The sequence below is a fragment of the Ictidomys tridecemlineatus genome, chromosome 11 (genome assembly GCF_052094955.1).
Source record: "Ictidomys tridecemlineatus isolate mIctTri1 chromosome 11, mIctTri1.hap1, whole genome shotgun sequence".
NCBI lineage: Eukaryota > Metazoa > Chordata > Mammalia > Rodentia > Sciuridae > Ictidomys > Ictidomys tridecemlineatus.
In genome coordinates this window covers 44,812,473-44,831,872 of record NC_135487.1, presented here as the reverse complement: position 1 = coordinate 44,831,872, position 19,400 = coordinate 44,812,473, and the positions used below count along the sequence as shown (strand labels likewise).

General features: G+C 43.3%; 1 protein-coding gene across 1 annotated transcript; it reads left to right on the top strand.

Moving 5' to 3' along the window:
- Positions 1-137: 137 nt before the first annotated feature.
- Positions 138-2,830, top strand: Jun (Jun proto-oncogene, AP-1 transcription factor subunit). Its single transcript, XM_005326014.4, has one exon. It carries the CDS (start codon positions 1,076-1,078, stop codon positions 2,078-2,080), a length of 1,005 nt encoding a protein of 334 aa, XP_005326071.1. The 5' UTR covers positions 138-1,075; the 3' UTR covers positions 2,081-2,830.
- The last annotated feature ends 16,570 nt before the right edge of the window (positions 2,831-19,400 follow it).

The window sequence follows — 19,400 nt, the reverse complement described above, 5'->3', positions numbered from 1 at the left end:
GAAGAATCTTCTAGGGTGGGGTCTCCATGGCGACGGGCGGGCCCGCCCCCTTGAGAGCGACGCGAGCCAATGGGAAGGCCTTGGGGTGACATCATGGGCTATTTTTAGGGGTTGACTGGTAGCAGATAAGTGTTGAGCTCGGGCTGGATAAGGGCTCAGAGTTGCACTGAGTGTAGCTGAAGCGGCAAGGCGGGAGTGGAGGTGCGGACTGAGGGAGACAGACACTCAGCCAGCCAGGAGGACGGCAGTGGAGTCTGAGCTGCAAATCTGGTTCTTTTCTCACCAACAGCCTAGAGCTAGTGCCTGTGGCGCCCGGGCTGGTGTTTTGGGGAGTGCCTGGAGATCCCCTTTTCCTGCTGCCCCCGGGAGGAGAGCCCCGCTGTCTGGGCACTGCTGACAACCGCCGAGAGCCGCGACTGTCCGCGCGGGGAAGTCAGCGAGCAGCAGCAGCAAGCAAGCAACTTTCCCGGCCTCGAGGACCAGGGACTTGTGGCCCCGGGTCCCGGAACGAACTTTTGCAAACCCATCCTGCGCCGTAGGCTGCCGCGGCGACGGTAAAGAAAAGAAGGCAGCGGCGAGAGGAGAGACCTGCGCTCAGCTTCGCTAGCACCGGTTGCTGAACTTGGGCGAGCGTGAGTCGCGGCTGCCGGGCATCCCCCTCCCCCTCGCAGCGGAGGAGGGGACAGACATCGGAGTTCGGGCGGCCACCACCCGCCGTCCGCCGCCACTGTGGGATCGGTGCTGCCCAGAGCCACCGGAGAGCCGTTGCCCGGGAGGCGAGTTCATCACCTGGCTCCGAGGTACAGCTGCGCCCAAAGAGCGCTCAGTGAGTGACCGCGACTTTTTAAAGCCGGGCAGCGCGCGCGATAGGACAAGTAAGAGTGCTGGCGGCGTCTTAACCCTGCGCTCCCTGGAGCGAGCTGGGAAAGAGGGCGCTGGGGGGAGATCAGCCAGCAGGGGCGCGCGCTCTTAGAGAAACTTTCTTTGCTAAAGGCTCGGGAGGCGCGGGTGTCCCCTGCTTACCAGCGACCCCGCACAGCTCAAACAAACCCCACGTGAAGTGACGGACTGTTCTATGACTGCAAAGATGGAAACGACCTTCTACGATGATGCCCTCAACGCCTCGTTCCTTCAGTCCGAAAGCGGTGCCTACGGCTACAGTAACCCCAAAATCCTGAAACAGAGCATGACCCTGAACCTAGCCGACCCGGTGGGCAGCCTGAAGCCGCACCTCCGCGCCAAGAATTCGGACCTTCTCACTTCTCCCGACGTAGGGCTGCTCAAGCTGGCGTCACCGGAGCTGGAGCGCCTGATCATCCAGTCCAGCAATGGGCACATCACTACCACGCCGACCCCCACCCAGTTTCTGTGCCCCAAGAATGTGACTGACGAGCAGGAGGGCTTCGCCGAGGGCTTCGTGCGCGCCCTGGCCGAGCTGCATAGCCAGAACACACTGCCCAGCGTCACGTCGGCGGCACAGCCGGTCAGCGGGGCGGGCATGGTGGCTCCTGCCGTGGCCTCAGTGGCGGGCGGCAGCGGCAACGGTGGCTTCAGCGCCAGCCTGCATAGCGAGCCGCCGGTCTACGCTAACCTCAGCAACTTCAACCCGGGCGCGCTGAGCAGCGGCGGCGGGGCGCCCTCCTACGGCGCGGCCGGCCTGGGCTTTCCCGCTCAGCCCCAGCAGCAGCAGCCACCGCCACAGCCGCCGCACCACCTGCCCCAGCAAATCTCAGTGCAGCACCCGCGGCTGCAGGCCCTGAAGGAGGAACCGCAGACCGTGCCCGAGATGCCCGGCGAGACGCCGCCCCTGTCTCCCATCGATATGGAGTCCCAGGAGCGTATCAAGGCGGAGAGGAAGCGAATGAGGAACCGCATTGCCGCCTCGAAGTGCCGGAAAAGGAAGCTGGAGAGGATTGCCAGGCTGGAGGAAAAAGTGAAAACCTTGAAAGCCCAGAACTCGGAGCTGGCGTCCACAGCCAACATGCTCAGGGAACAGGTGGCACAACTAAAACAGAAAGTCATGAACCACGTTAACAGCGGGTGCCAACTCATGCTAACGCAGCAGTTGCAAACGTTTTGAGGAGAGATTGTCGGGGCTGAGGGGCAACGGAGAAAAAAAACAAGAAACAGACTTGAGAACTTGACAGGTTGCGACAGAGAGAAAAAAAGAAGTGTCCGAGGACTAAAGCCAAGGGTATCCAAGTTGGACTGGGTTGCGTCCTGACGGCGCCCCCAGTGTGCACGAGTGGGAAGGACTTGGCGCGCCTTCCCTTGGCGTGAAGCCAGGGAGCGGGCCCGCCTGCGGGCTGCCCCGCTTTTCGAACGGGCTGTCCCAGCGAGAACAGAACGATAGACTTTTCTTTAACATTGACCAAGAACTGCATGGACCTAACATTCGATCTCATTCAGTATTAAAAGGGGGGCGGGGGTTTACAAACTGCAATAGAGACTGTAGATTGCTTCTGTAGTACTCCTTAAGAACACAAAGCGGGGAGGGTTGGGCAGGGGAGGCGGGAGGGAGGTTTGAAAGGGCAAGGAAGGCCAAGCCTACAGATGAACTCTTTGGGGCCTGCCTTCAACTGTGTATGTACATATATACTTTTTTTTTTTAATTTGATGAAAGCTGATTACTGTCAATAAACAGCTTCCTGCCTTTGTAAGTTATTTCATGTTTGTTTGTTTGGGTATCCTGCCCAGTGTTGTTTGTAAATAAGAGATTTGGAGCACTCTGAGTTTACCATTTGTAATAAAGTATATAATTTTTTTATGTTTTGTTTCTGAAAATTCCAGAAAGGATATTTAAGAAAATACAATAAAATGTTGAAAAGTATCCCCCAACCTCTTTTCTGCATTATCTATAGATAAAGGTATCTAGGTGGAGTTGAAAGACTTGAGTATCAATGAAAATCACCCATAGCACTTCTTGCTATCAAGCAATAAAAACTGCTCTTTGTTAGACTTTAGGAATAAATGCACCTGATCCTATCATCAGGTTGTACTCTTCCCTTCCCAAGCTGTCTGTACAGAATTGCTTACCAAACTGGTTTTGTGATAGTGTGGTATTTCAGGAGGCTGGAAGAAGAAGTGGGGGTTGGCCGAAGGGGAGCAGCCCACCGGGAAGTCAAACAGTTGGAAAGTTTGGAATTGTATCAAGTGGCATGTGCTGTGACCATTTATAATGTTAGAATTTAACAATAGATGCTTATTCTCAAAACAGGAGCTTGTTGCAAATTTTTACAAAAGATGTATCCATCCAATTTGAAATCTTCACTTTTAACAATTCCTAGATGAAAAAAATGGCCTTTGCTTATGAATATTTATAACAGCATTCTTGTCAAAATAAATGTATTCAAATACCAATAATAACAAATCTTGAATTCCTTTCCCTTTTCTACCTTTTTCTTCCCAAGCTATATACTTAGACTGAAGCTTTCTTTTCAATTTCTGGGGTTAACATTGCAATCTGAAGTTACTCGATAATTAAGAAGAAAATAATTTTGAAAGAGTCAAACTAGAAGTTGTGATGAAACATTGTCCCAGTGTCTGTCTGCCTAACTCCCTCTCCATCTTCTTTTTCTCCTTTCCCCCTAAAAAGAACATGTATGCCTAAGAAAATTAACAGTATAGCAGTTTACGATTTTGTATCCATATTTATTTCTTAATTTGTTTCTAAAATAAACTGGCTTATATAATTATTATAGAAACAGTTTCAAAAGATGCTAATCTAAATACTATGGAAAATATTCACAAGAGAAAATACAAACAGCAATCCGCTTATACATGTAAACCAAACTTCAGCTCTGGGGAAATGGCGAAAGTAAAATCTGTCTGCAGATATAACTTATATCAACAAGGCAGTACTCAACAAGGGAACAATTTTTACTTGGTTGCTTTTCATCCCAAGAGCCAGTGTGATTATCAAGCAGCAGAAGCAATTTGATATCCAGGAATATTTCACAAACCACTAATTGAGGCAGGGCTGTTTGCTCATTAGCAGTGCTCTAGTACCCAACAGGTCTGGGAGTGCTAATATCCTGCCTGTGGCTGTAAATCTAAACACACAAAGAGTTTCTCCTTAGGAGTACATCTAGGAGTGGAAGAGATTGGACAGCCTGGTTAGGTATCAGATATACTCTGTTGTAATAACACTCTTAAACAAAGGGGTTACTGGGAGCAGAGTGGAGTTTGCCAAACAGTGAATTTGCCGATGTCAGCAACCCGGAAGGTAAGTTGATTTTGACCATATGTAGGAATAGTCAGCAGAGGGACAGTAAAGCACATTGGGGTGGGGCTCTGTGGAAGCTAAACAAGAGTCAACTAGAAAAAATAAGCAGGCTGGGGAATTAATTACCTGCAAAGGTAGACTAAGCCCAGACAACAGTGCAGCACAGAAAAGCCACACCACTCCCCAGTTTACTTTAGACTTCAGTGTTTAAAAAATGAAAAGTCAGGCCTATCCCCACACTTGATTTTTTCAACTAATGTTCTCAAAGTACATCCCTGCAAATGTAATCATTCTAAGTAAAAGGGGTAGAGAAATTGAAGAGGAAACTAACAAGTGACATAAAGTTTGAAAGCAGAAAATCAGCTAATTATGTATAGACATACTCAATAATTAACTTCATTATGGACCTTCGATGAGTTATTCTTTGGGTAACACTCAGAGAATAAAGCTAATGTCAAATAAAGTCATTAGTCCTCTTTTAATTTGTTATATATATTTATATAATAAATAATTCATTCATGGATTCTTAACTCACTATGTCCATGGGGATAAAGCATTCATGAAATCAATAGAAATGATTACATAATGGTATGTGGGGAGGCAGAGATCATTAGCTTTTATTTGGACTTCCCAGAGTTCTGTGAACCCCAAAAGATGAATTAGTCTGGAACTAATGGCTACATGCTCTTCTATCAGAAACACATCTTTGTATGAATCTGAATCCCACCCTGATTCACCCTTCCAAGATTCTGCTTGCACCCCTCAGCTTATCCCTCTGCCTGGAATACCTTTTCTTCTGGTTTAAAAAAAAAAAAAAGACTCCTACCCATTAATCAAGGCTTGCTTGGTATAAATTATACTTTCTCTGTGAAGCTATTCCTGTTAAAATAAATAATTTCCCTCTGAGCATCATAGTATTTTATCAATACTTCTATGACAGCCCTTACACAATGTTACCATTGTGAACATTTATATCTCCTGGTCAGGACCCTCTCCTGTTCATCAGGGGATCCCCAGACTCTTGAAATGGGCCTAGCACATAGTAGATGTTCATTTTATTAAAATATACCTTTCTTTTAAGTTGTAGATGGACACAATATCTTTATTTATTTATTTTTATGTGGTGCTGAGGATGGAACCCAGTGCCTCATGCATGCGAGGCATGTGCTCTACCACTGAGCTACAACCTCAACCCTAGATGTTCATTTCTGATGACTGAATGAATGAGTGAACTTAAATCCTCCTTCAATGTATTTCCAGGCTGTAATCTCTCCTAGAGAAATATGCTTCATCTGTTTCCTGGTATACAATCCCAGATGGATCAAAGACTACCACCCCATGCTGGAAAAGTAAAGCCAATCACCAAGTTTTAAAGCTAGTTCTCGATGAACATTCTTAAAAGAATTAAGCTGTTAACACATTCATACTCCAGCCATACAGAGCATCCCTTCTGTCTTCCACTAATGCAAGTGGGCATCTTTTTATGTAAAATGAGTCTGCCTGAAACATTAGATTCGAAGGTAGAGATGGGAGGTGGGAGAGATGTGTGTATCATTAAGCAGGTACAAAAAGCAGTTACAGATGTGACTATTAAAACCAACTCATTCTGGTGAGAGACAATGGAGAGGAAACAGAGACTATTCCATTGGCGTAAGACACATGCTATAAGAAAGAGGTGCCGGGTGAAGGGAGAAGAATCCATTATTTGGAAAGAGTTTATGGGACAGGTATCATTTGAGTGGATCCAGTGGAATTCTCTAGGCAGAAAAGATTGGGGGAAGAACTTGTAGGCAAAGCTTGAGAAAACACAGTGTATTAAGGGACTTGTAAGCTGCTTCAAGAGGCTGGGAAGGAAGGTGTGAGGAGAAAAGTGGAGGAGAAGAAGCAGAGGAGTAATTTAGGGCTCTGACTGTGCACTGACATGTATTCTGTGTTAATATATAGGTGATGGAGGAACGTCCACTCAACTTTGGAAAGATTCATACTGCAATGACAGAATGCAGGGGATATGAAGTAATACCAGAAAGAAGTCTCTGGTTGATCTAGAATGCCTGGTATTTAAGTAGTCCTAGAGTCGGGGGAGACGGGGGAAGAAAATGGCTTTGTCCAAGCTACATCACAGCACATTTCTCATTATACACCTTTCGGACAAGTTAGACCTAAAGAGAGATGTAGGAAAGCTCACTCAACACCTATGCTACTGAAGTTTTTCCTTCCCCTGGGTCCATTTGATATCCTAAAAGAAAGCCATCTTACAAAAATGCTCTCTATCAGGAAACTCAAATAAACAGATACGGAGAAATGGGCCTGCAGTTGCCTAGGCCAGGACTCCCAGGGGAGGGCACCGAGAGGGTCCTCATGGCTGCAAGACCCAAACCTGACTTTGTCTATAGTCACCAGAACTGATTAAGCTCATTGGGACTAATGGACTCAAACTAACTTGGAAGAGGCCAATGTTTTTATTATACTGGAGGAATTGAATAATATAATAACACCTTCATACAACACTCATTCAACTTGTAATATTGAAGGTCCATTTTGTGCCAGATACTAAGAACACAGAGGGGAGCCAAATCAACAGAAGTCTCCTCTCATGACATTTATAACCTAATAAGAAACACTAAATAGGCAAACACAAATAAATGTGTGTGCACAGATCAACGCAGTGGGGGGAAAAAAACTGGCCACAAGGAAGGAGAAATAGTGTAAATTGGGTGTAGCCTCTCTGGGAGAAGCATTTGAACTGAGGATTCTTAGATAACTGAAGAGTTCAACAGGTGAAGAGTGGAAGAGTAGGATTAGGAATCCCAGGTGGGGTCTGCCTGGGGTAGAGCCTGGAAATGTGGGTTTACAGTAGGAGCTCAATGAAAGTCCAAGCCCTGCAGTGGAATAGGCAGAGGGGAGAGTGAAGAGTGATGTCATTTGTGTTCACCAGTTCATATGCTTGTAGTTTCCAGAATATTTTTCATCCCTTCTATCCCGTATTATTTTCACCACTACTCTGGGTGCTCACTGATAGTAGCTATGTTTCACAGGAGCAAAAGCCAAGGCACCCAGTGAATTTTAAGTATACCATAACTAGTGAGACCATGATTCAGGCATCAGTCATCAAGAGCCAAGTGATTTTTCTAAATTCATATATACCATACCTAATGAGACCATGATTCAGACACCAATCATCAAGAGCCAAGTGATTTTTCTAAATTGTTGCAGATATGATGGTGACCTTTGTTCCCTCACCCAGTATACACCCTAACTTTTATATCCAGGTCCCTAAGGAACTGAATTAGTCATTAGAAGTTTCTTTGATATGCACAGCATCTGAGCAAAGGTAATAAGATAGTCCCCTGGGACATTTTGTCCACGCTACAGAGACATCTAATGAACTCTCTTTGCCCTTCTACAAAATACCCGCACTTGGGAAGAAATCAAATACTCAGTGCTGAGAAGTCCTGACATTTTCTTACTATATACACTCACTTCTTGAATGTATTCTAGAAAATATTGCCTGAGAGTTGACTCATTATTGCTTTAGAAAATTATGTTATTAGATCACTGATCAAGATTCTCCCTTCATAGGTTATGGGTACTCACTGACCATCGGAACAGAATTTGGATAGTTCTCAAATCTCCTCAGGACAATCTGTCCATCTGCTCCTACTGATGGTTGATCTCTTCCAGAATGTATCAATTCATCCTAGATTCATGCTTAAAGGAAGAACATTGCCTGCCTTTACATCAAATCTTACAAGAAGGTGGATAGTTACCACCTGTTATATAGTCCACAGGTTAGGGTGCTTATAGGGGCTAGTAACAGAAGACACAGTTTCAACAAAAAGTCCAGATCTGAAAGAGGTTCAGAGATGGCTGATATAGTAGCTCTACAACATTGTCAGGATTCCAAGTGCTTCCTGTCTTTCCCTTTCCCCATTCTCAGAGAGTCAAGGAAGTTTCTTGTGTGGAGTCAAGATACCTGCAGCAGTCCCTGGCATCACAGGAAAACACAGTAATCACTAGCAATTAGCAATGCAATGCAGAGGTGTTTACTCTCATTTTTCTCATTTTTTTTTTTTTGCAAGAGAAATCTTTCCTAGTATCTCCCTTCCTCCATGCCAGTAGAATTCTCCTCAGGGTCCATTAGTCAGGAGCAGATCATATATCTATACCTAGACTCATCCTAAAGACAGAGTGAGTCCACCATGGTTGGTGGACTTCTGTATCTCCTACCTACTTGAATTTGGGTGAGAGACCTTTTGACTTTCTTCAGCCAATGATATTCAAGCAATAGTGACATGTATCCAGGTGGAAGCCTTAAGAATCAATACATTCCTTTTTTCTGCCTTGGCAACTGTAAAGCATGGAGATGGAGAGTCCATTAGCATGGTTTTCTAAGTAAGAGTGATAAAGATCAGAGTTCTCCTTGGAGCTCCCAGCATACTTACAGTGAACATTTAGCACCAGCAAAAAAAAAAAAAAAAAAAAACCAGAATTTGTTGTTTTTTAAATACTGAAATTTGAGGCCTTCTTGTTATTGTAGCATCACTTTACCTATTCTAACTCTAGTTGAAACCAACAGTAGGAACAGTATCCTCTAGTAGAAATTAACAATGTCTGCCATAATTATTGTATACTAAAACCTGACATCTTTATAGTATCATAATTAGATACCATTTACTTTGTAGCAAGTATTATGCTAAGGACTCACTAGGTAGATTGATTGCCGGGAATCTGTTCTCGCAACTAAAAGGCTCAGGGTTTACTCCAGTTGAACTGGGCTGACTGGGCTGTGAAAAATAACCACACAAGAGACACAAATACCTTTTTCTTCGGGGTCGCTGTGACGGCTCCTCAGACCTTAAGGGTCCACAGGGAGGGGGAGAGAGAGAGAGAGAGAGAGAGAGAGAGAGAGAGAGAGAGAGAGAGAGAGCGCCAGCAAGCGAGCGCACACCCTGACCCCTTTTATTGAGGAGAAGCCTTTCAAATGAGGCAAGGGGTCAGGTTTCAGGGGGCTGAGTCTATCTTCCTGATGTCCACTGTCAGCAGGTTGACTAACACCTGAGTAGGCCACACCCAAGGGCACAGTAAGGGAAGGGGACACACACAAGGCATTTCCATGGAAGATTCTATCCTAAACAGGGCAAGGGATTATATTACAAAGGAACAGGTGAGGGAGGATAGCTCCATCCATGGGGCTGTAGCAAGACAGGAGACACCCAAAAAGGGTGGGGAAAGCTCTACCACATTTCTGTGACTGAGCGCCTCAGCACCCAGTCGGGGAGTGTGACTCAGTCACGTGCAAGGTTGGTTTCCCACAGTAGATGTTAAGGCTGTATTTTATATATAGGAAAATGAAGGTTCAGACCTCCCTCAAATTCACGAAATATATGTTTGATGGAAGCCTGAGCTGAATCCAAGTCTTTCTCACTCCGAAGGGCTTGCTTTGTCCGCAGCTGACCTTGCTCTTGTATAGTGTTGCCAGATAAATTTCTGTCTCACTCGAACCTCACAACTTCTCTGTCACACAGTTACCATTATCATCCCATTTTGTAAACAAAAAAACTGAGATTCAGAGAAGAACACTAGCCAAATTTCAAAGAGCTAAGAAGACACCAGGGGCTGGGGATGTGGCTCAAGCGGTAGCGAGCTCGCCTGGCATGCGTGTGGCCTGGGTTCGATCCTCAGCACCACATACAAACAAAGATGTTGTGTCCGACGAAAACTAAAAAATAAATATTAAAAAAAAAATTTCTCTCTCTCTCCCCCACCCTTTCTCTCTCTAAAAAAAAAAAAAAATAAAAGATACCAGGACTTCTGCTCTTTCCCTTGTTCCTCACTACTCTTTTAATACACAAAGAATGAAGTATGATGAATTAGTAGAGAGAAGTGGGGCATTGAGTTAGAGCTGTACAGTTTTCAGAGATAAGTGCCCCTGGATTAAATCTCACCTCTGCTGTTTATGGCTGAAGAAGGTGGAGCAGGCCCATAGTATTGCTAACTTTCAATTCCTTCCTTTGTAAAAATGAAGCCAACCCTAGCTACACAGGAGGTTGTCAGGAGGATCACTTATGTAAAGCACCTGTATGTAGCAGGCAAGCAATAGTTAGCCATTTTTCAGCATAGACTTGTTAATTGAAGAAGTGATCAGAAAAACACACAACCCACAGACATACACACCACCCTCGCAGAAATAAAAACATTTCCCATCAAGATTCAACGAGGTCTCACAGGACCTGCTTCTTGGTCATATAAGGCCTGGCAGGTCCTCTCTGCGGGCTGGAGAGGTTTTGTTTCCCCAGCTGCACTCGCAGGGGAATACTCTCCAGGCACAGCATTGTGAACCTGTTTGGCTTGGCTCAGAGGCTTGTCAGCACATTCAGGAAGTGAAGTCAGAAAGAGGCAAGATTTCAGACAGAGCCAGCTGCACGCAAATGCCCGGGCAATGAAATGCCTTGCCCAAGCAGGGTGCCTATGAGCCTGCATTGCCCTGGGTGCTGTCAAAGAAGCCCCTAAGAATGGCACTGTGCCAAAAAAGAGAGGGTAATCAGCAGCACCCAGAAAAGAGCCCTGTTTTGCACAACAAGGGAGTCAGAAGGGCTACACAGAGGTCATTTCAGCCAGCTCCTGAACATGGGCAGGGGACTATTAACCTGGGCACCATGAGCTTGCTGAGTGGAAAGGCTAATGCTTATCTCCTTGGAGTCCAAGTGTGGTGCAGGGAGGGGAAAGAATGGGTTAGATTGGGGAGGGAGAGAAATAAAAGAGGATGTGGTATCCTGAGAAAGGAACAGGCTGCCACTCTCCAGCCTTGTTCCCCTGCTATGAAACAGTACAGTAGCTAGGACCTGAACTCTCATCTCAACCCCTGGCTGTGTGTAAGAAGATATTCACCTTCTCTAAGCCTCCATCTCATTAGCTATGAAATGGAGATAAGAATAATAATAATACCCACTCCCAATGGATTGTTATAAGAATCAAATAAGCTGGTGTGTGAAAGGGCTTAGCCTAATGCTGGAAAATCAGAGAAGGAGGGAAGAGGAACTCTTCAAGGTAAAGTCAGAATCTAGGAGAAAGCAGATGCTGGGGGTAGGGATGGGTGTCAAACAGAAAATTCCAACAACCAGAACCATCCATTTTGTAATTAGTATTTTTTATTATTATCATATCAGTTAGAATCCTGTGATTGCAAGTGACAGAAAACTTAGTTTAAGCAAAAGGGAATTTCATTGAAATATATCATGGAAAAGCTCTAGACCTGGCTTGATCTGGGGCTTCCCCATATCATTGGGCTTTGATTTCTCTCCATCACTCAGTTTTCCAGTGGAAAAGTTAGCTCCATCCTCAGTCTCCATGTGGCAGTGTCCAGCAGCACCCTGTTCTCTGGTCACACCAGTTCCTCATATCCCCCCAGCATGATGTTTCATGGGCCTTACTGGCTCTCCTAGTCATCCTCGAATCAATTGCTGGGTGGCTGAGGGGTGGAGGTGGATATTCAACTGGATTTCACATAGGTCAAGTGCCCACCTCTGAAACCAAGGTTATGGAGTCCCTTCAAACCACCTGGCCAGAGAATTAGGGCAGAGAAACTCTTTAAGGTAAAGTCAGAATCTAAGAGAAAGCAGATGCTGGGGGTGGGGGTGGGTGTCAAAGAGAAACTACCAACTACCAGAACCATTCATTTTGTAATTATTATTTTTATTGTTATCAAGCTTTACAAACCAGGAGAGAGGGGCATACTATTCTAAAACCTGGGCTGTTTAAATAAGTTGGGAGCTCCAGGCATAAAGCATCAAGAACATATATCCTTCTGGTGGAAAATATCCAGGAGGACTATATTAAATGATATGACATATGTAAAAACATCTGCAATAGAGCTATTGACTATTGCTGACATGTTATGTCTATGTATATATACATGTGTATGTATATGTGCAGTTTATATGTATGCATACACGTATAGGTATATATATGTTACTATATATATATATATATATATATATATATATATACATATATATTTTTCTTTTTTTTTAAATGAAGTCACCCAGGACACTTATGGCAGAGAGTTGCGGATTCTTCAGACAAGATTCCAAAATGACAAGCAGCTCACCCAACACACCTACTACCACTCTGTGTTTTCTGCTACTCACTTGCTCATTTCACTGCATCAGTATCAATATCTGCATAATATTTCCACAATTCAATTATTTAAGTAGTAAAAGAAGAAAAGAGAATGAGATAAATTTATCATGACTAAAATTTGAAAAGGAGACACGAGTGTACAATGAAATCTTTTCCTCCTCCTTCTCCTTCTTCTTTTCGTCTCACAATGAGATCCTGACATCTGGAAACCAGAACATGAGAAAGGTCTCTAAAAATTCCTAGTAATAAAAACTTTTAATAAACATAACAAAGTGAATGATAAATCCAATGTTGCAAGTATAAAGTTCCAGAGAAAATGGACGAGCTACTGTGTGGCTTGAGACACATCTAGGAGAAAACATGGCAACAGACTCCTAGCCTAACAAGTCTTACAAACTCTCCATTTTAGTATGCTAACATGGAATTGAATTATCATCATTCTTGCAGAAGATGGTGTTAATTCTCTTCATTTACCCCACTTGCCCCCAAGTTTATTGAATGCCTCCTCTTTGCCAGGTATCCACTAAACACTGGAGGTGAGAAGCTATGGAAGAGATCATACTACTATCAAAAACTGGTGACAGTCTATGTATTAATTGCTGTGTTAGAGGCAAATACAATGTACCTTGGGGACAAGTACCCACCTAAGAGTTCAGCAATGATTTTACTGAGGAGGTGACTTGAAATTGCATCCTTAAAGGAAAGAATAAGAATTTGACAGTAAAGTGGGGTGATGATGTTTTAGTAAAAGGGGACATCAGAGATTAAGGTAAGCAGGATTCAGAGTGCCCACCAGCCAAACCTCAACTACTCATGGACAAAGTAGATGGAGTTTCTGCTCATTTATTGTCAGATAAAGAAAAGACACATTAAACAGATTATCACAATGACTTTATGAAGCCCAGAAGTTTTGCAAAGTTCTGCAAAGGTGTGTCAAGCAGCGTCCCTGCAGATATAGTGGAGGCATTGCCACAGCATTCAGTGGGGTGAGGAGGGTTGGCTATTAGGGAAGGCCTTCCCAAGGAAATGACCTTAAGCAAGACCGGAAGGAATTAGTCAGGCATATGGGGGTGCAAAGAAAGCATTCCTGTCTTCAGCAAAGGCATGTGTTAGAAGTAGCAAGACCAGTGTGGTTAGAATGTACAGCTCTCTCAGGGGGAGGAGGCCAGAGGGGCAGAGATTCCCGATGCTGTGCAGTTTAATATTCCTTGTCTGAACACGGCACCCAAATCCTCAAGTCTCCAATAACCTGTGAAGTTAGATGACAGTAAGCAAAGGAAAACCCAGGATTCTTCTGAAAGCCACATCCTTTTGAACTTAGGACAGAACCTCCAACTCCTGGCTGTGGGGAACCGATCATGACATGAGCTGTTCTTGTAGCTCTCGTGGTAAGTGTCTCCTGTATTATCTGCCTATTGCCAGGTGAGGAAACTGAAATGGAGTGATTACAGAAAATGACTAAGTCTGCAAGGGATGGGAACAGGCTTTGAAAGTCAAGCTCTTGATCATTACATCAAACCACCAAATGCATTAAAAACGCTGTAAGATTCCAACAACTCGCAAATCTCAATTCCCTCAGTGGTAACTTGATACATAGTAAGTTTATAACAAATGCCAACTCCTTTTCCTTGACAAAGAAGGTGAATTGTGGAGGTCCAAAGGCCTTTTTATTTTCTCTTCTATTCATCTCAGGACTTTTTGCCCCTATTGTTTTGAATTCCATTTCAGGTTAAAAAAAATAAAATAAAATAAAATAAAACCACCCTCCACCAAGCCATTTGAATTTAAAACAGATGGATAGAAACCTGGAAAGAGTCAGGATTCCCTCTAATATATCAAATATTGTAGCCAACACTCATCTGAGCAGCTTTACTGCATTTTGCAAAGAGAACAGGCTATATTTTGAAAACAGATGAGTAAGACTCACTGTTTCAACTTGTTTCAAGGTCTGAAGACTGGGCCTGGTTTTGATCCGACAGGTTTGGGTCCCCAAACATGGGTTATTCCCGTGCAAAGACACGTAGAAGCAGCACACTCACCAGGCACAAACCTGGAACAGCGTCCCCTTTGAAGACTTCCTCCTGGGTCTTAAGTGGGATTTGGTGCCCATTGTGGAATCACAGTAATGAACTCAAAACCAATGTTTTTTTCATTACATCAGAAAATCAATCAGCCCCTCTGTTTTCTCAGGTGTTCGGCTGTATGCCCCATGCCCTGATCTCTGTACAATAACAAAATAAATATTTTTAGAAGAAAGGGTTAGAGATGAAGGAATGTCACAAGTGGTAGAATGGAAAAAGCAGGACAGATGCGACTAGTCTCTTTAAAGATAATACATTTGCTATATACTCTCTTGGCTACTTGGTCACCTTCATAAAGGGGGAAAAATTTGCAAATGAAGTAGCTGGATTCATCCAATGAATTATTTAATACACAGCTCCTCTGCAGGGGGTTCCTTGGACTGGAAACGTCCAGCAGATGGCGCCAGAGAGCAAATGTGATGCTCCCTGCTTCTCAGGGAGTAATGGATTAGAAAAAGCCCAGCCAACAAATTCAACTGGGACATAAGCATGGGTGTTGTCCACCTTCAAGGGGGAACAAACATAAACACATTTTTACAGAGTAGGGAAACACATGTGTTGGAAATGTCCTTGCTCCACTAGCAAGAGGCCAGGAAGCAAGAGCCAGACACAGCTCCTATTTCAGGAATGAAGAATAAGACTCAGCAGGTAGGGAGACCTTGAAACAAGCACTGAATTTCCAAGAAGCCCATGCTGGGATGGAGCTGCAGAGCACTTGGCTCATGGAACTCTTTGGATAATGAGACCAAAGAGGTTTCAATTGTTGGAATAAACTCATCTGCATTACCAGGGTGTTGCTAGCTTGGTATGCTGGGGGTAATTTGAAGTTCTAGAGTTGGGTGGAACTGAATTAGAATGTTAGATATGTGACTTTGGGAAAGTTTCTTCTCTTCATTGAGCACCATGAAATAGATGTTAGCAGTTGTTATGGAGGAAGTGGAGTTGGCTTATGGAAAATGTTCCAACACTCCATCTCTAATAGTTCTTCTGGTCATATCACTAAAACCCATTCATATGGGAAACAGGAGCACTCCAGGTGCAAAAAAACAACCTTGTCATTATTTTTCACTACTTTGCCTTTGCATACTGATTCTTTATGGGCTTATCCTACTATTTTGCTGTTTATTTATGCAGGTATTTGATTGGACCATTTAAATTAAGTGTTTTTGTATAAATTTCTCTTTGCATCCCCTGCATTATTACCACCCCTGGATATAATAACAACTGTTGCACATACAAGTTTGTTTGTTTTTTTTTTTTTTTTTACAAATAAGTTATTCCAGTACACCAAGATGAATGATTCAGATATAGCATTATGGTCATATCTCTTCATCTTTAAAGTGGGATTTATTAAGATCGATGAATCTGTGCTGTGGTGGTGACAAATAACAGTGACTTAACAAAGCAAAAGTTAATTTTTCTCTGAGCCAAAGTGTCACTCAAAGACAGGTCAATGGAGCCTTTCAGTGACTTAGAGGTCTCCATTCCTCCTGGCTTGTGATAGTACCATCTCATCATGTGATTTCCAGTGTTACTGTGGCAGAAAAGAGAGATCTGGATAAGGCACATTGGCTCTGAGCTGCCTCAGCTCACATGTGATTCATGTCACATGTCAGCATCAGACCCATGTCCCAACCTAATTGCAAGAAAGGACTGGGACCACATGGATATTTGGGGATCACTACAACGGTCTGCCTTGTGGAGTAATAACTCAGTCAATGAAAATTAGATTCCATTGCATAAAATAAAATAGCCAAATAAACCATGGCTTTAAAAAGTTAGAGATTTGTTTCTTCTGTTGTAGAAGGACTCTGAAGAGTCAGGGTGGCCCCTCTCCAGTCACCAGGAGCATATGCTCCTTTTCTGCTCCTGCCCCACCCCTCTTTGCACAGGGTCTCCATCGTAAAGTCACTTCATGATTACAAAGTGCCCTCTAGTTATTGCATCCACATTCCATCCAAGAAGAAGAAAGAAAGGACAGGGAGGTACCAGCATTAAGAAACTTCCTCAGAAGCTCCACAAGCTTTGACCATATCTTTGACCACTCCTAGTTTCAAGGGAAACTGGAAAATGGCATCTTTAATATCTGTGAATGGAGGAATCAACATCCGGTAGGCAAATAGCAGTCCAACCCAAAACAACAACACTCAGTTTGCGGGATTGTGGTGAGCACTATGCAGATGATCTCTGTAAGTGTCCAATACAGGTTAGGTATTGTCATTATGATTTTTATTAACTAGGTCATCATGTAGGAAGCCTAACTTTAGTGACAGCATCTCAGGAACCTGTCAAGAAAAGAGGCAAGCCTCTGGTCTTAGGAGCATTTGGAGTAACAAAGAAGGGCACTAGAACCCCATGTCCTGGGAAATCGTCAGCACTCAAGAGAAAAGACCAAGATAGAATTCATTCTGGTGGCTGAGCCAAACCACCAAGGAGTTGGTAGGGGAACAAGAGGCTAGATATAACAGCTACTGGTTTTCCTAGCATTGATACTCATTAAGAGATGCAATTAGCAGAGAAGAGGACTTAAGAAAAAAAAGTTGTAGAAGATTAGAATTCATCCCAGTGATAGCCTTGGTTAGAATCTTTAAGAATTGAATCTCTTATGGGTATGGGGAAAGGAGCTCACAAAAATAGAAGGCAAACCAATAAAATAGAGGAAGGAGATGGAGAGGGGAGGCAGGAGGGAAGTGTATGAGGAAGTACTGGGAATGAACTCTACCAAACTGTGTTATATCCTGTGTGAATATACCACAAAGAACCCATTTATACATATAATTATAATGCACTAATTAAAAATAATAACAATAAAGTAAAGCAAGTGGATGCGGGGAGGAAAAGGAAGGTAGTGAGGAATGAAATTGATCAAATTATACTATGATATAATGAATCCCACTATTACGTCTAATTATAATGCACCAATAAAAACAACTCACAAATGAATGAAAACAATAACAACAAAAAATCCAACCTCTCTTGCACCACGTACTCCCTTTCCTTGCTCACTTCCTATCTTTCCATTGCTGGAATATCACCTCACCTCTTCACTTGATTTCTACTACCACAAATCTCAACTCTTCTTCCTGATACTGTTTTTCAATCTTTTGTACATCATATATGTACTGATTTATCACACTCCAGATATTAGGGGCACGGGGGTGGGAGGGGAAAAACAGGTGAGCCCCTTTGTCCTGTGATATCTATTTAGCGTTTTCACCTCTCCTTCCTTGGAAGGCTGCCTTCTAGGTAATTCTTGGACTTCTCTGATATCTTGCATACAACTCACTTACCATCTCATTGGTTTTAGTCTTTTGGTGGGGGGAGGTGGAGGGATTGAACTTAGGCCCACTGGATCACTGAGCCACATCCCCAGCCCTATTTTGTAGTTTATTTACAGAGAGGATCTCACTGAGTTGCTTAGGGCTTCACTAAATTGCTGAGGCTGGCTTTGAACTCGGGATCCTCCTGCCTCAGCTTCCTGAGCTGCTGGGATTACAGGCATGCACCACTGCACCTGGCTGGTCTTAGTCTTGAGGGCAAAAAAGTTCTGTTAGTCACTAAAACATAGAGAGGGACAACATAATTCTTAGTTCCACCCAGTAGAAAACCAAAGTCTTTATGAGTTGGCTCAGAAGCAAGGCAGGTCTAAGCCTGTGAGGAGAGGCATTAGTAATCTCATCTGAGAGAAGCTGGAGAAGAAAACGGAATGGACAAGGTAGGAGGCCATCCTGCACAATTCCAAATTTTGAGGTAGAAAAAGGAACACATGCTGCTGTCAGGGTTCTTGATTGCAAATGACAAAAAACAAACTATAACTAACATAAACAAAAGAGGGATTTTTTTTAAAAAAAACTATGGATTGAACCCAGGGGCACTTAACCACTGAGCCACATTCCCAGCCCTTTTACCCTTTTTTGTATATTTTAAATTATTTTAGTTGTTGGTAGACCTTTATTTTTTTTTTTTTATTTATATGCGGTGCTGGGAATCAACCCCAGTACCTCACACATCAGGCAAGTGCACTACCGCTGAGCCTGAGCCACAGCCCAGACCCCTTTTTTTGGTATTTTTTAGAGTTGCTTAGGCCCTTGCTACTTTTGAGGCTGGCTTAGAACTCCTGATCCTCCTGCCTCAGCCTCCTGAACCACTGGGATTACAGGTGTGCTCCACCCCTCCCAGCAAAAAAGAGGTTTTTTTGTGTTTTTTTTTTAACCCCCATAAGCAAGATTTGAAGGGAATACTGAAGAGTAGGTTTTCACAAAAAGAATAGGATCCAGAATAGTTTAAGGGCTTTGAACTGCTCTGTCATGAAATATTGGGCTCCCTCATATTTCTGTACTCAGGAGACAAATTGCTAGAAGAGAAGGAGGCTACTGTCTTCGTTTGAGTTACATTTTTACCTTTCCCGATCCACAGCCTGATTGACAATTTCTACCAGGTCTGCAAGCAATGTAACCTGGTAGTTCCACAAACAATAATTAGGGTGTGGCTACCAGATGGGGGAGGGAACTTTGAGCAGGCAAATACCACAGACGTCTATCAGTGCTATCATTTCCAAACCTGTGGCTGTAGAAATATTTCACAAGGATACATCAGAATATTTCCTTTCTTCAAGGTCTATTATGGAATATTTTCCTTCCTTTTGGAAACAATTTTAATTGTGAAGATCAAAACTATGGCTCTATCCCAAAAATTTGAATAAATTTGGTGTTTAAGGGCTGGATGTGTACCTCAGTGATCATGTACAAGGACTTCTCCAGCACCACCAAACACACAGAAATATTGATGCTCAAATTGAGAATTAGGAGTGGGACTGATGGAAATAGGAATAACATGTAATTTAACTATCCAAAAATACATATATTTTATTTTCATATGGCTTGTTTTTTTAAAAAAATCTGATCTATATTTTTTGTAATTAGAATGTTATTACTAGCTGGATACAGTGGCACTCC

Excerpts from the sequence above, each read along its gene's own strand:
- Jun (XM_005326014.4), top strand. The coding sequence starts at position 1,076 with ATGACTGCAAAGATGGAAACGACCTTCTACGATGATGCCCTCAACGCC.